This window comes from Pteronotus mesoamericanus, unplaced genomic scaffold (assembly GCF_021234165.1).
Source record: "Pteronotus mesoamericanus isolate MK-2021 breed Mesoamerican mustached bat unplaced genomic scaffold, CSHL_Meso_final scaffold_54, whole genome shotgun sequence".
In the NCBI taxonomy this organism is placed as follows: domain Eukaryota; kingdom Metazoa; phylum Chordata; class Mammalia; order Chiroptera; family Mormoopidae; genus Pteronotus; species Pteronotus mesoamericanus.
This window is the reverse complement of record NW_026555321.1, coordinates 37,344,256-37,361,249: the sequence shown is the minus strand read 5'-3', so window position 1 is coordinate 37,361,249 and position 16,994 is coordinate 37,344,256. Positions and strand designations below refer to the sequence as shown.

Here is a 16,994-nt window from a genome sequence, read left to right as displayed (position 1 = left end):
AAATCTTGTCCAGCCTAATTCAGACGGCTGTGGCTGCGAATTTGTAGGCAATGGTCAAAAGGCAAGAATCTTATTAGTGAGGTCAGGGAAGTTCGGGTTTTTTGGGGAGTGGTAAGCTGAGAGCCTCAGAGAAGGAGCTTTGGTTACTCTACAACGTTTCTTTGTACTCGTCAGGATTTAACTTAACAGAGCGCGGCACAAACTAGTACAAAACGAAGAGGAGATGAGACGCCAAGGAACACTGACGTACCGCAACCCAGCCCGCTTAAACGGCCCGTACTTCTCTTGTCCCGCCTTTCATCCTAAAGTCACCAATCAGCGAGCGAGCTGCTCCGTGACGCTATCTTCTCGCGACGAAGCCGGTGGCGACGGCGTTTCCTGGTGACAGAGTCGGGCGCCGAGGGTATGGGCAGCCGGGAGGTTCTGGGCCAGGCGGCCCGGTTGGCCTCCTCCGGTCTGCTCCTGCAGGTACTTTCTGCCCGGCCAGCCCCAAGCCGTCCCGCAGCCGGGATTCGCGGGGAGCCCACCTCTGGGCGGACTCAGTCCCCATGTGGATCTGGCTACCCTAGGGGTTCGACAAGAGAAGGTGGCAGCGGAAAGGGGGCTCCCTGGCCAGGAGTAGGAAGACTGTCAGTGTTCAGAATCCTGATTAGGAGATTGCAAATAAGCCACTTTTCTTTTGAGAATTGTAGTTCCCATATGGCAGTAGGGGAGAGATCAGTTGGAAGGGTTTTCGTAGTGCTGTAGAATCTGATGTTTTTTAAGGCAGGAGGTTAATTTTCTCCATGCTCCACCGCTTACCCTCAAACACCTTCCTCAAGCTTTCTGACTCCCGCTGGGTTCGGAGAGACAGTATGGCATAGCTAAGAACGGGGACCTGGGCTCAGGCAGGCCTGACTTGAAATCCTGGTTCTGCCATTTACTCACTTGCTGCATGAACCAGGACAAGTGACTTCACCTAATAAGCCTCAGCTCCTCATTGGAAAAAGGGGATATGAATAGTACCTAGCTCGTAAGGTTGCTGTTAGGCTAGATTGAAGTTATTCAGATAATTGCACTTAACACTGTATCTCTTAGTATGCACTTAGTAAATGTTGGCTGTGTCTTCCTTCTCACTATGTGACCTTGGACAAATCACTTCCTCTTCTTGGTCTTAATTCTCATCTGTCAGATACAGTACTTACCAGTTGGTCCAAATGATATCTAAAGACTCTTTTAACTCTAGGAGCTGGTCATTCTAAGTCAAGTGGCTCGATTTCTCTATCAATGTCTCACTCTTGAGCCATCCAACCCTTCCTCACAAAAGTCCTGAATCCACCTTCTCCCTTACTTTATAGAGTCAATGTTTCACATGGAGGTTAGGAGGGAAAATGCAGGCTCGAGCTCAAGTTTGGGCCTTGTTACTTGTTAGATGCCTATCCTTGGGAAGATCGCTTGACTTCTCTGAACATCAGTTTCCTCATCTTAAATGAGAACAATAATGCAACCTCAGAAGGTCATTAGGGGGATTAGATGAAATTCCTGTTATGTACCTGGTACATTGTAAGTACTTAATAAATGTTAGCTATATCTATAATGGTCATTAGAATTTTTTAAATGGTCGTCATAGGGATGAAATGACATTGGGCAACTCACTCGGCTGTCTTACTTGTGTCATGTGTATTTACCTGGCTACTTTTAAGGGTGAAATAATTAACAGATGTGAAAGAGCTCTTTTTTAAACTCTAAATTCCTTTACAAAGGTAAGCGAAGACTGTTACTAATAAGAACCACTATGTGAGCAAATACATGGTAGCAGGAGCAACCTCAGAGCTTCATTAGCTCAAACTTTTATTCAGACCAATTAAGAGACAGGGAAAAGCCTGAGACATAAGGTTTTTTACACAAGGATAACTTTGACTTTGAAGTTAACTTAAACATATATATATGTGGTTTTTTTAAAAAATAGCCATCCCGGCCAGATGGGTAAGTTGGTTGAAGCATTGTCTCATATACCAAAAAGGTTGTAGGTTTGGCCCTGACCTGTGTGGCTCGGTTTGAGTAGCATCCTGTAACCAAAGGGTTGTGGGTTTGATTCCCTGTCAGGGCTCGTATCTACATTGCGGGTTCAGTCCCTGGTCTGGATGTGTACAATCCCCAGTCTGGGCACCTATGGAGGCAACCAAATCAATGCTTCTCTCTCGCATCGATGTTTTTCTCCCTCCCTTCCTTTCTCTAAAAAGAAATGAAAAAATGTCCTCAGGTGAAGATTAAAAAAAATTTTTTTTTTAAAGTTTCAGATTTGATCCCCAGTCAGGGCACATACCTAGATTGTGGGTTTGATCCCAGTTAGGGCATGTATGGGAGGCAACCAATTGAGGTCTCTCTCTCTCCCTCCCTCCCCCTCCCTCCTCCCTCCCCTCTCTCCCTTTCCCCTCTCTCCCGACCTCCCTCTCTCCCCACCTCTCTCTCTTTCCTTCCCTCTTTTTCTCCCTTCCTTTCCCTCTCTCTTTAAAAAAAATCCTAGGGTGAGGATTAAAGAAAAAAAAAATAGCCATAGTCTTTAGGTTTCTTGACTGCTTTAATTCAATCTTGTATGCTTTCTCAATTTACAATGCAGACTCTTGAGGTAGCTTTGCAATCACATTGTAATCTGCAAGAATTTGAGAATTTCTTCTCTGTCATAACTCTGAGCTGGCCATAGTGAAAGTATTAATGCCTCTCATTTGTATGCAATTTTCCTTTTTTGTTTGTCTTTTTTTTTTTTTTTTTTTTTTTTTTTTTTGCCAAATAAGAACTATAACTGACAGCCCACAACATCTGTGGTCTACCTATTTGCTATAGTGTATGCATTTTTCAAAAATGCTTTTACGTACATAAGCTTGTTTGATCTTTGTTATCAGCCCTATAAGATAGGCAGCCTCATTTGACAGGAGGATGAAGGGGCTGACAGTTAAATGGTGAGTTGAGATTTTCAGCTGAATGGGTTTTTCCATTAACAGCTCTATGAATTGGCTTCAAACCTCTCAAACTGAGTACAGAATTTGGTGTGAATGTATGTTCAGGGGTGGGCGAAAGTAGTTTTATAGTTGTAATATAAATAATACAATAATTAATAAAAGAGTAAACTGTTTTGTGTACTCACAACTGTAAATCTACTTTTGTTGACCACTGTATATGCCTGAATGTTTCTAATGAGAGCTACAGAACTTTCAGCAGACTCACAAAAGGTCACATTCGACTCCATAAATATTAAGATTGTGATATCTTGGCTTTGGAGACCTTGTTGCTCTCTAACACTTGACAGACATTGTTAACTGCACTCTCCCATTTTGGTCATACCTTTCCCCAGAGATTTTCAGACTTTACTGGTTCATTGGCATCCTTTGATTGACTAAGTTTGCAGTCATTCATGGGTCGAACTCCACTCAACAGAGAAGTGATGTCTTTTGCTCTCAAGGGCCCTTGAGTTGCACCAGTGGTGCTGCTGGGATGCAGAGGGAGAGTTGCTCAGTGTGTGAGGCTTGCACCCCAGCCAGAATCCCCATGTAGTAACCCCATTTAATTGCAACCTGTTCTCTGTCTCATAGGAAGAACTCTGCTTAGATGGTTTTCTTCAACTGACAGGTTTGAAAGTCTCAGGATATATTCCTTTCAAATGGCAATAGCTGGACTCTGTCCCTCTCCCCTCTGCCTCCTATTTTATGTTATCTTATTATTGCGGTTGTCATTTAAAAAGTATTTCTACTCCTCTCTGGAAAGTGGCAAATATTCGGTAGATAAATACAGCCTTTTCTGTTTTCTAATTGAAAACTGAAGTTCAAAGAGATTAAATGTCATTTTGAGAATCCCCAAATACTAGCAGGTAAAGAAGAAAGAATTAGATCCCTTGATTACTAGTGAGTTTGATACACCCTGCAGGCTAACACTTGCTAAGTGTGTTCTATTTCTAAACAGGCTGGAGGGAGGGGCATTTTGAAGCACTAACTAAAATTCTCTTTCTGCCTCCCGGAGTGCCTGACGTTGAACCCAAAGAAATTCCCTGAGTCTGTTCATGCTTCCCTCTTCTCATGAGTAAATCAGGGTTTACTGATGAGTTCTTTGACCACTCATGCCAAGAGACCCTAAGGAATGAAATTTTTGGAAAAAATGCAGACAGGTTGAGTGTTTTAGAAAGGGTCCCCATGACAAAGCTGCCGCATGTCATTCCATTAGGAAGAGCAGCCGTGCTCTTTTCATTTCAGCAAAGTAAACACTTTCAACATAATTTCTTCTTTTTTAATAAAAATTTTATTTAGAGAGAGGGAAAGGGAGGGAAAAAGAGAGGGAGAGAAACATTAGTGTGAGAGAGAAACAGTGACTGGTCGCCTCTCCTTCATGCCCTGACCGGGACCGAACCACAACCCAGGCATGTGCCCTGACCTGGAATAGAACCGCTGAACTTTCACTTTGCAGGACAACACCTGACCAACTGAGCCACACCAGTGAGGGCCCAACATAATTTATTCTTATGTATTTTTCTCCTTTTTCTGTAGGTGTTGTTTCGATTGGTCACCTTTGTCTTGAATGCATTTATTCTTCGCTTCCTGTCGAAGGAAATCGTTGGCGTAGTGAATGTAAGGTAAGAAGGGACATGCCCTAGTATTGTCCACGACTCACATCCTTACTCAGGTTTTCCTGTGTGCCTGTGTGTCACCCTTGGATTTTAGAAGCATGGACATTGACTAGAGGCAGAGTGTTTTAGTGGTGGGCTGAGGAGGAGCATGCTGGGGTAGGGGAATGAGCGGGGGATGTTGCTTTTAATGGACCCATGGAGTGTTTTCCATTAGCAGCCTCCAAATGAACATTTCCCTGCCAGCTTTTTCCTGTTTGCCTGCTCTTAGAACCCAGGAGAGGAGTGGGAGTAATTCATTGCAAACCCTGTCTCAGGTATAATTCTGTGTTCTTGTCCTGCTGACAGCAAAGGAAACAGGAATTCTACAGTTTGTGAGGATGTGCTTTGTAATCTCAGGTCTGGAACAGCCACTTTCCTTCTCTCAGTAAAAATTTTTTTTTTTTTAATGGAAAATGTTAGCTGTGATAAGACATTGGGTCCTTGTCATTAGTTCCTTGGGGGCTCTTAGCTGACTTGCTTTGTCTTTTAGACCCAGTTTGTTTCTCCTACTCTCCTTTCTGCTCAAAGACACCCACACATATTTTGTATTCACAAATGACACAAAAGCATATGAAGTGATATGAATGCACAGAATAGTTCATCTTCTCAGCTGTGTCTCATGTCCTGATAAATAAGACAATATGTTCCAGACAGCATTACCTACCAAACATATGCTTTTTGCTCTGTTCTTAGAGCTTAGTGAAGGCTCTCAAACATTGATGGGCAAAGGAATCATCTGGGAAGCTTTGCACTAGGTAGGGCTGAGGGGGGCCCAGGAATCAGAATTTTGACAAGCTCCTCAGATAATTTTGAAGTAGGGTCCATACTTTGAAATCTACTCTTTTAAAAGCAGGAAGGAAAAGATCAAATCCTCTTAGGTACTCAGATTTAAAGCAGTTTGGGCCTCTCTCCATCTAGTCTCCTCCAGATTGGCAGTTCCCTTCTTTAATGGCCCTTGTCTGGCCGGCCACCTGCTTAATGTATGGTTCAGTCTCCTCATTTGAAATGTTGGACAGAAACACAGGGTAGCAGGATGGTCCTTGGACAACCTCAGAAACCTTAGCCCTGGGCCATCCACCCTCTGGCTTCATCTGGGCCACGCGTGGCCTGTTGAGGAAGGGAAACCTCAGCTACTCCTCACTAAGGTGCAGGAGGGTCCAGCTAGGTGCCAGGAGGTCCACAGGCAAGCCTTGCTCACCTGGGCCGCGGTGGCCTCCATCGTGGCTGCCAGCCTTTTTGCCTGTCCTGAGGTTCTTTTGGCCAGAGCCTCCACTCAGTAGAGCCTCAGTTTCCTTCACAAGGGCCATTGGGTCACAAGTCTCAGAGTCCCCTTGCTGCGTGGGGTCATATCTTGTCCTTTCCCTTACCATCAGAGCCACATCTCTGCCTGTAGCCATAAAGCCTGAGAGCTCTGAGGGCCACTGTGGCATAAGTCTATCCCAGGCGTAACTCTGTAGGCACACACTCAAGGGCCCCTTATTTGGCTCCTAACTCTGTTGTTTGATTGGATTAGGCTAGTGAGGGGTCCTATAAGAACTCACTGTCTTCCTTATCACCACCACTGATTTATGATGACCAAGACTTTTTTTCTCCCTGTTGCTGGTAAAATCTCAGAAATTCTCTCTCTAAAGAAAAAAACCAAACAAAATAGAGACCTTATTGATTTTTGGTTTTCCTTTACAGGCTAACACTGCTTTACTCAACCACCACCTTCCTGGCCAGAGAGGCTTTCCGTAGAGCATGTCTGAGTGGGAGCACCCAGCGAGACTGGAGCCAGACTATCAACCTCTTGTGGCTAACGTGAGTTGTGCTTTATCAGGAGACAGTTTTGAAAGCAAGTGTAACAAACATTACAAGTTGAACAGCAACAGTTGCCTAAAGCTGAGTTGTCTCCAGCTTTGGTTTTGCAGTGGGTTCCTAGGGACTTGGCATCTGCTATTTTCTTTTTGGGTGGCCAGGAGCAGGAGGAGGCTCCAGATGGGGACTTCTGGGACAGGTTTCTAGCCCTAGGTCTACCCTTTTTGGAGGTTGTTTCTGCTGTTCCTAATCCCCAATCTGGGCCCCATTGAGCCTGTGCCATCTTTTTTATTCCTCATCTTTTCCCTCTGTGGTATTTTCTGAGCTTTTAACAACCACTTAGTATTTTTTTTGAAAGCCTTTTAGGAATTTCATTATATCTTTCTTCAATTTTGTTATGTTGGTTCCAGTTCTGAGCCTTTTAGAATATTATTGAAGACCAAATACATCAGCTAAAAATTATAATAGCTTTTCTGCAGTTAACTCCCTGCAGGGAGGGCTGGTGGTTGAGGTTTCCCAGTGCTGCTCTTGTATAACTCCTTATTGCCTCATGGAAATGAAGCTTGTAAGCGCTGGTAGGCTTTCATTTTATTAGAGGAATGACTGTTAACTACCCAGTCATCTGTAAGTGCTCTGTGGTACACATGTGAAGGGATACTGTGTAGTGGACTATTGGTAATTTGGGGGTATACTGTCTTTTAATGATTCTAAGTGGAAACAACAGGCACACACTTTTGGGGGATTTTGCTTTTCAAGTCAGTGTAACACAATGGGTAGGAGTGTAGTGTGGCATTAGATAGATCAGGATTGGGTTGTGCTTCTGCCATTCACTAGCTGTTCATGACCTTGGCCAAATTACTCAGTACCCAACCTTAGTTTCCTCATCATTTAAATGAAGATAATGACAGGATCATTGTGAAGTATCCATGAGATAAAGGGGTACTGAGCACATAGTTAAGTGACTTAATAAGAATTAGCCATTTTATTATTATAACTATATTTCTTTTTTGACCAGTGTTAGTATTTTAATACTAATTTATGTTTTTATATTTAGCATATTAAAAGCATTTTCCCTTCATTTCTAGAGTCCCTCTGGGTGTGTTTTGGTCCTTGTTCCTGGGCTGGGTCTGGTTACGGTTGCTTGAAGTGCCTGATCCTAATATCGTCCCCCACTATGGAACAGGAGTGGTGTTGTTTGGTCTCTCAGCTGTGGTGGAACTTCTGGGAGAGCCCTTCTGGGTCTTGGCACAAGCGCACATGTTTGTCAAGCTCAAGGTCAGTATGCCTTCTGCTGTGAATGGCAAAGGCAAAGAATAAGGGAAAGAGTGATTAAAAAAAAAAAAAAAAAAGCTTTTATAGGAGAGAATGATTTTTTTCAGGCTTGCATCCAAAAAGGTATTTGGAGAAAGGTAATGTGATCAGGTTAGTTCATTCACTTGAAATTTGTCAGATGAGCTGAGCTAAAGTTTACCTCTGCTATGCTATTAATGAAAAAACAGGTTTAGTATTAGTTTAGATAAGAATTTAAAGCCCTGGTCAGGTTGCCTAGATGGTTAGAGCATTGTCCTGGTACGCCAAGGTTGTGGGTTCCATCTCTGTTCAGGGCACATATAAGAAGCAATCAATGAATGCGTGAATGAGTAGAACAAGTCAATGTTTTTCCCCCTCTCCTTCACCTCCTCCCTCTCCCTCTCTCTCTTGTTCTCCCTCTCCCTGCTCCTTCCACCTCCCTGTTTCCCCCTCTCTCTCCTTTTCTCCCTCCCTCTCTCTCTCAAATCAATAAAAAGAAAAAAAATTGGGAGGAGGTTTGGGGGTGGAGGGATTGAGGAAAAAGAACTCTTGGATATGGACAATGGTGCGGTGATTGCTGGAGGAAGAGAGTATAAGAGGACTAAATGGTAATGGAAAAATATAATAAAGATTAAGTTTTTAGAAAAAGAAAAAAATTAAAGAATTTAAGAGGACTGTAAAGGTTTTTCAGATTTTTCTGTTCTATTTTTCGTTCTATACTAATATTAACAACTCTCTTCATCTTTTAAAATATATAATAGGATATGTACAAAAGAATGTGTATAACATACATGTAAATCTTTTTTTTTAAGATTTTGTTTATTTAATTTTAGAGAGAGGGAAAGGGAAGGAGAAAGAGAAGGAGAGAAACATCAATGTGAGAGAGAAACACTGATTGGTTGCCTATTGTACATGTCCTGACCAGGAACCAAACCTGCCACCCAGGCATGTGCCCTGACCAGGAATCAAACCCACAACCTTTCGGTCTGCAGGACGATGCCCAACGCACGGAGCCACACCAGCCAGGGTTATCCCAGATTGTCTATTTGTCAATCCTTTGCATCTTTTAAAATTGTTTTTAATAATGTTTTTGCACAGTTTTTAGTAATGTTTGTAAAGTGCACTCTTTGCTGCCTGTTTGCAGGTGATTGCTGAGAGCCTGTCGGTAATCCTCAAGAGTTTGTTGACAGTTTTTCTGGTGCTGTGGTTGCCTCACTGGGGACTGTACATTTTCTCTTTGGCCCAGGTAATATTTATGGCTTTTAACTTTTGTATTATCTCTTTTTCCATCTGGTTTTTTTCTTCTTGTTTCCATTACTACATGGTTTATTTTGAAGTATTCATGCATGTGGAGAAGGCTAGAAGCTCCAGAAAGGTGGCCTTGACATAGCTTCTCCTTCTGGCTGCCATGTTTATCCTTCTCCATGCACTGCCACCACTGGTGTCCCCAGGAGCCTGGTGAAGGCCACACACTAGGCCTCATTGTCAAACACAAAAACTCCTTTAGCTATTCTGTGGGCAAGTTCATACCAAACTGACCTTTGACTGTGTGTCTTATGAAGAAGAAAGAAAGCAGTGAGTGGATGAGATGGGAATCAAATTGTGTGTGCGTTATTTTCCCTGGATTTCAACCAACTGTTTTCAGAATAGGAGGAAACTCTGCCAAGCCTGTTGTGAACTTAGATTAAGATCTTATATAACTCATACCTGACTGGGTTGCTCAGTTGATTGGAGCATCTTCTCATACTACAAAAGGTTGCAGGATCCATCCCTGGTGAGGGCGCCTGTGGGAGGCAATCAATCAATGTTTCCCTCTCTCATCGATGTTCCTCTCTCTCCCTCTGTCTTTCTCCGCCCCCCACTTCTTCTCCCTTTCTAAAATCAATGAAAAACATATCCTCGGGTGAGGATTAAAAAAAAATCTTAGAGAAAAAATTCAGAGGGCATGAATCAAGTTTTAGTAGGTACATTTTCAGTTTTAGCAGTTTAGGCTTCATTTCCATCTTATTATTCTCTAGTTCCAGTTCATATTTCTAGTTCTAATAAAATGTAAGTAGAGTACAAGTGCTAATTAAAAATGAAACCTAAGATCAAATAGTTACAAAGCAGTTTGTAGTTTTTTCTTAATGTATAGAAAAATAAGTTAAATTTTTTAGTAATGATTCATGTGAAAACCTTTTCCATGTCCTAGGCAAAACTACAAATATTTTGGTGAAACACAGAAGAGCTAGATTTAAAATTAATAGAATAAGAATGAAAATTGCCTCCTAAAAGCAATTTGCAAGCAATTGCATATTTTAGACAAATTATTTGTGATTATTTTTGCCACATTTTATTTGCTTCAGAACGACAGTTCCCAGCATTCACCATAATTTTTGATGCACTCTCCCCAATAGGACTGGAGGGCCACACGGACACCTGGTTATTTGTTGACTCTTCTTGGGAAAGGCACTTTCATTATGACTGTCTTATCGTTATAGCTCCCACCCAGGATATGTCAAACATAGGTCATATGTCAGCAAGGCCAGTTCTGAGTTTACTTGCTTCCTTGTTGTAAGACTTCTGAGAACTCTTCTCTGGTACCTTCTCTGTCAGTGCATGTGTTACAGGCCAAAGAGACAACAGCCCCTCATATCAGCGGGCAAGCCATAGACCATACCCTGGGATTGCCTTTGTCCAGCCTGCCACCAGGTTCCTCCTCAAGGAGCTGCTCACCCCACAGCACCAAATGTCAAATAAAAGGGTCACTTTGGAATTTATAAAGAATTCTTACAGCTCAACAGCCAAAAGGCAAACCACCAAGTGTGAGAGGATAGACAAATAAATGGCCAGTAAGCTCATGACAAGATGCTCAACATCATTAGCCATTAGGCAAATGTAAATCAAAACCACAGTGGGATACCACTTTACACCCATTAGGATGGCTCTTATCAGGGAAAAAACACCCAGAAAATAAGTGTCAGTAAGAATATGAAGAAATTGGAACCCTCATATGTTGCCGGTGGTAAAATAAAATGGTGCAGCCACTGTGGAAGACAGTTTGGCAGTTAAATGTAGAACTGACAAATGGCCCAACAATTTGACTCCTAGATATACACCCAAAAGAATTAAAAACAGTTATTCAAACAGCTTGTACATGGATATTCATATCAATACTATTCACAACTAATGAACAAAATGCCCAACTGAAATGCCTCACTGATGAACAAAATGTGGTGTATCCATATAGTAGAATATTATTTAGCTATAAAAATGAAATACTTCACTTTTCATTATACTTCATTATAACAGAAATGTTATAACATGAGGAACCTTGAAAACATTATACTAAGTGAAAGAAACCAGACACAAAGGCCACCTCTTGTATGACTCCATTAATATGTAAAATCCAGAATAGGCAAGTACAGAGAAACAGAAAGCAGATTAATGGTTGCCAGGGGGTGGGGGTGGGGGAAATGGAGAGCGGCTGCTTAACGGGCACAGAATTTCCTTTTGGAGCGATGGTCATGCTCTGGACTTAGTGATGGTGGTTGTACAAGTATAACACTGTGAATGTACTAAAAGCCACTGAATTGTATGCTTTAAAATGATTATAACAGTCAATGTCATGTAATGTGAATTTTCCTCAATAGAAATAAAGGGGAGGGGTCATGTAGTTAGGATATGCTGCATGACGACTACCCATAGGTCGTTACTGTTTCCCCAGTTTCTGCTCAGTGGGAACAGGAAGAGAGGTGAAGGGACCTGGGGAAAGGGTACTATCACAGGATGCTGGCAGCAGATAGCACGGCTCACAGCAATGCTGCTGCGTCTTAAAGGGCTTGTGGCATAAAAGAAGGATTTGCGGGGTCTGGGGGGGAATTGGAGGAAAGTGGTCAAAAGGTACAAACTTCCAGTTATTAGATAAATAGGTATTGGGTGTGTAATGTACAACATGATGATTATACCTAACACTGCTGTATGATACAGAGGAAAGGTGTTAAGAGAGTAAATTCTGTGAGTTCCTATCACAATAAATTTTTTTCCCTTTTCTCTTTTTATTGTGTCTATATGAAAAGATGGATACTAGCTGAACCTATTGTGGCAGTTATTTCATAATATGTGTAAATCAAACCATCATGCTGTAAGACTTAAACTTATATAGTGATGTATGTCAATTATTTCTCAATAAAACTGAAAAAAAGAAAAAAGAAGGATAGTGGCTGGCAGGCTGTGTTCTCAAGCGTGGATGGGAGAGGTATGGATAGCAGAGGGACCCAAATCTGCTCAACGGAGGCTCCTCGGTGTCCTTGCTCTGTGCCTTTCCAGCAGGTGTTTCCAGATTGAAAGGGGGGCCTGGAAGCCCCATTTCTTCTTGAGCTAGTGTGCACTGCTGTTTTCAGAGGGGAAGAGGGTAGAAAGGAGTTTGTGAAAAGGGGCTCTTTGATTACTTCTCCCCAACCTGCAAATAAAACCCCAGGCTGCTGCTCCTGGCCAAAAGCCATCCTCTGTCCTGGATGGATGGAGGCAGTGTGGGCTCTCTTACCATTCCACTTTTCCCCTGCCATCCTGTAAAGCTCTCACCCGCCACATGCACTGGGCAGAGAGGAGAGAGCCAGCAGCTCAGCTCTGGTTTGTAATCATAATGTCACAGGTTTCTGGAAAATCTCCAGTACAAGATGATGGATATTAGCCTGCCAGGACACATGGATCCTCACAGTGTGTGGTCTAGGAGGGAGAGCTGGTTTTCTTGGCCAAGTGCAAATCCTTCGAGAACATACCTGGCATCCATGTGGCAGTTGGCACTAATGGAGATCTGCCATGGAAATTATGTTCTGCTTGCCCAGAAGAACTTCTGTTCTCCCAGTCAGGTGGCGCCCTTTGCACTCATTCCCCACAGATGCCGCAGTGGAGCTCAGTCTTAGTGAACAGGCCAGAGAGTGAGGCATCCCTCAGTAGAAGGTACAGTTAATTAAGACTGTTCTATTTCTTGATTGGCCTTTGAGGTCAAATTATTAGGCATATCTTAATTATGCTGATATTAAAATCATGTGATTTAAACCCATTATTTTCTTTTTTTCAGCTTTTCTATACTGCAGTTCTGGTGCTCTGCTATGTTATTTATTTCAAAAAGTTACTGGGTTTCCCAAAATCGACCAAGCAACAAACCCTTCCTATCTCCAGAATGACAGATCTTTTACCCAATATTCTGAGAAGTGGAGTAAGTAATGTTTTTTTTGTCTCTTTCGTTTTAATCACAGATGCTGGTCATCCTTGAGGAAAAGGAACTACAACTTGATTATTTATTATTATAATACTAAAGATAATTTAATAGCTCCTTTTTATTGAGTTTTGCTATGTGCTTAGCCAGGGTTTCTAAATTTTGGCACAGTTCACATTTTGGGCTGGATAATTCTTTGTTGTGGGGGCTCTCCGTTGCATTGTGGGATGTTCAGCAGTATTTTCAGTTTTTACCCATCAGATTCCAGTAGCTACCACCTGCCAATTATGACTACCAGTGTGTCTCCAAGCACTGCCAAATGCCCCCTGGGAGACAAAATTGCCCCCAGTTAAGAACCAATGTGTTAGGCCCTATGCCGAGTATTCTACATGCCATTATTTATAATAGTGCTGTGAAGCTGAAACTATTGTTTATATTTTACGTTTGGAACTGAGGTTTGGTGGCTAAATACCTGCCCAAGGTGAGGGTCAGAGCAAGGACAGGAGCCTGGAGTGGCCTGAAGCCCTGCAGAGCGCAGGTTGTAACCTCTGTGTTCCACCGTCTCTGTTCTGCAGCCTCTTGGTTTTCCCCCGAGTTGAACTCTGGTGCAGACATTCCAGAGTGCTGATAAGGCAGGGATGACCCCAGCACAGCCCCTTCACCGCGTGTCAGGCCACTCTCGCAGGCGATCCGCTTTCCCATGTAGACCTCTGAGGATTCTTCATGCTAACTTGTGGGAGTGAGGCATAATCCTTTTCCACTCAGTTCCTCAACTCTCAGTCCATTTGACTTTTATTTCATGACTCTCGTGGGGTCAGTGCTGCTGTCTTGGCCTTGGGGTAGCACATGTGATGTTACACTGCATTACCTCTGCTCAGTTGCTTTGTGCACTGCTCCAGTCTGGGTTGATCCACTTTCCCTTTTCTCCTACCTGTTTACCGGGTGGATCTGATGCACTTATTCAAGGTAAGGCTTTGACTGGACTTCTTATTCCTCTTTCATGATTATTTTAAAAAATAGTAAGATATTTGGACTTTTGTCTCAGAACTTATGGAATCTTGCCCTACAACTTTTCAAGAAAAACCAGATTGATGTAACAAAGCCATATTCAGAACAAAGCCGGGTTCTGATTTGTTAGATAAGAGTTCTCCATTCTGATCAACTAGATCTTACCTTTAAGCCAAATCAACATGACAGTTTTGGGGTACCACAGTGCCTTGTAGGCTTAGGACTCAAGATCTCTTCTCTTGCCTGGAGCTTCTGCCACCTGCCGCAGTGGGACCAAGCATGCAGGGAAGTGCCCTTCCCTGAGTGCTCCCCAGGGCTCACCTGTACCAAGCCTGGCCAGCCTCACGTACTGGACCAGCCCCTGTGCCCTAGCTGTATTTTGGAAAGGAGCATCTGGACATTATTAACACAGGCAAGAAGACAGAGGGTAATAAGACGTCTGTCACATGTGTATTTAACACTGTGATGGGCTCAGAACTTCTAGTTTCATTTCCTTATCTGTCAAATGGAGACGGTAAGAGTTCCTCTCTCCTAATGTGGTTGTGAGAGCTGGATGAGATGGGACAGGTAAGGTGCTTAGCTCTGTGGCCACTACAGCCCACCTGGGAGTCCGTAGTGACTGCTGATACCATCACCGCCATCATACTGCTGCTCTGAGAGCAGGAATGGCTCCACTGAAGTGCCCTCACAGGGCAAACACTGACGGCACTGGCGTGAGAGCCCAGCGGTTTCATCTGGCACTCTGTCCTGAGTGTACCCGTGTCCATTCTCCCGGGACAGGCCATGAGAAGGTTGTGTGTATCTGTCATACACAGTGGCACCGCTCCTGCTGACAGACAGAGCTCAGCCCCATGCTGGCTGCTGGCTGGGATTTAGACGTGCAGGAAGGTGATGGCTGGGCCTCAGAGGCTTCCCATGCATTTGGGAGGCAGTGCATGCAGATGTGAAGCCTGCAGGACTTTCACCAGACCTTAGGGTCCTCATGTTTAAGGAGAGATTATTGGTCTACATGAACTGTCTGAAGACTAAAGGATTTTTGTGAAAGTATTTGAACTTCAGCCAAGAGCAGCGTATAATAACTGCCATTGACTGCATGCTTCCTCTGGGCCTAGCATTGTGCTGAGCACTTTACATGGACTTTTGTCTATAATCCCTGTAGTGCCCAATGAGATACATTCTACTGTTTCCATTTTATAGATGAGAAGAAGGTTCAGAGGAGTTAAGTGACTAACCCAAAATCTCACAGCTGATTTTGGAGCCACTTCTAACTACTGTCTGTGGACTAACCTTTGTCTATATGTTTAACCTCTATGCTACGTAGTCTTCCCAAAGAAATTGGCTTTATTGCCCCAAGCAGTTAGTTACTTACTTAGAGATTGGGAAGTTCCAGGTAGAACAATTCATTATTCAAGTTTATTTTTTTAAAAAAGAGAGAAGAAATGAGGTGATTTTTGGATGAAGTGGATGACTTTACTATCAGCAACATGCCTAACTTGACTCTGGAGCAGCTTTGTGCACTGAGGGCTCCCTCATACAAAGCTGGTCAAACAATTACATTCAAACTCAATTTGACCAAATTGGATGATTTCACTTCTATTCTTATAGAGTTCCATCTCCTTTAAAGGTAGTTAGTCTAAAATTAACGATCCCTCTAATAATGATTGCTCTTTATATATCTTTTATATTCTTTACATTTCTGAGGGATTTAAAATGAGAGATCTGCTAATATTTAAGTAAAGCTGAGAAACTTAACACCTCAATCACATACTAAGCAGTATTCTGTGTTAAGCACTGTACCAGGTGCCGTGAGTGGGGTTCCTGTCCTCAGAACTTGCATTGTGTGGGGAGTTACAATAAGAGGTGTCCTCAGCTGATAATGGTGATGGAAGGAAATTTGACTTGGGGTGGTGAACACACAACACAATATACAGATAATGCATTATAGAATTGTATCCCTGAAACCTATATAATTTTATTAAACAATGTCACCTCAATAAATTCAATTAAAAATAAATATAAAAAGTACCATCACTAAAAAAAAAATTTGTACTCAGTGAACTATACTGCAAGACTCTGTGTGTGTGTGTGGGGGGGGGGGTGTGTGTTTGCCTGGTGTTAGAAACACAGAGGAAGAACTGATGAATTCCATCTGGGAGCATCAAGGAAGGCTTTATGGAGGAAGCCACTTTAGAGCTGGGCCTTGACACATGGGTGGGCAGAGGCGAATGTGTGTGTATGTAGTAGAAATGTGCATTTGTGGCTGTAGGAAGGAAGACATTTTCCAGAGCCTATTATATGTCCATCACTGTGTTGGAATTCGGATTGACTGGGGTACTTAGGTTGGCTAAACAGTTGGGGAGGGGAGAGAAAGCAAAAGGTAGAAGAAGGTTGTGGCCTGCTGGACTCAGACCAGCTAGTGGTAGCCTCAGTGCCATGGAGCCTAGTGAAAGGTTTTAACAATGTCATGATCTAACTGCTTGTGTTGAGAAGCTCACTCTCTCTTAGAGGCTTAGTGAGTGTCTTGTTTTCTCTCATTCGGTCAGCTCCAGCACATAGGACTTCTTATTCCATTTTGCAGATGAGAAAACTGAGGTTTAGCAAAGTATCTTGCCCATGGCCTTTGCACTAATAACTTGAGAGCTGCAGTTTGAGCCCCAGTCTCTGAGTGCGACTCCAAAGCCCAGACCCCACCATGAGAAGGATGGGCTTGAGAGGAGGTGGGAAGTGAAAAAGCTCCAACAAGGAGTTAGTGGCAATTGTCCAGATGAGAAGAGAGGAGACCAGTAGGAGGGGGAAATGGGAACATGGACAAAGCCAGGGCAGGGTCCAACGCCCTGTAGCAAAAAGGAGAGGAAGGAGTGCTGTCTAGGGTTTGGAGACGATGGAGGACATGGGACAGGACAGTGGCCACAGACTCCCTGATGACACTTGTCAGTGTGATAAGCAAATGGCTGGTCGGACCATCCTGAGTCAAAAGAGTTTGGGAAGTAGAAGAGCGAATCAGATTAAAGCACAGTGAGCCCCAGAGTTCTGATGCCAGACCTTCCCTGGAGGTGCCCATCACCT

The 16,994-nt window shown here is 43.1% G+C and overlaps 1 protein-coding gene across 1 annotated transcript in view; it reads left to right on the top strand.

Moving 5' to 3' along the window:
* Positions 1–361: 361 nt before the first annotated feature.
* Positions 362–16,994, top strand: part of RFT1 (RFT1 homolog) — a 36,684-nt gene continuing 20,051 nt past the window's right edge. Inside the window, exons 1-6 of the mRNA XM_054595726.1 lie at positions 362–468; positions 4,515–4,600; positions 6,317–6,433; positions 7,516–7,705; positions 8,865–8,966; positions 12,783–12,920. Of these exons, the coding sequence (XP_054451701.1) occupies positions 406–468; positions 4,515–4,600; positions 6,317–6,433; positions 7,516–7,705; positions 8,865–8,966; positions 12,783–12,920 (696 nt within the window). The 5' untranslated portion in view covers positions 362–405. The remainder of the gene's footprint in view (positions 469–4,514; positions 4,601–6,316; positions 6,434–7,515; positions 7,706–8,864; positions 8,967–12,782; positions 12,921–16,994) is intronic.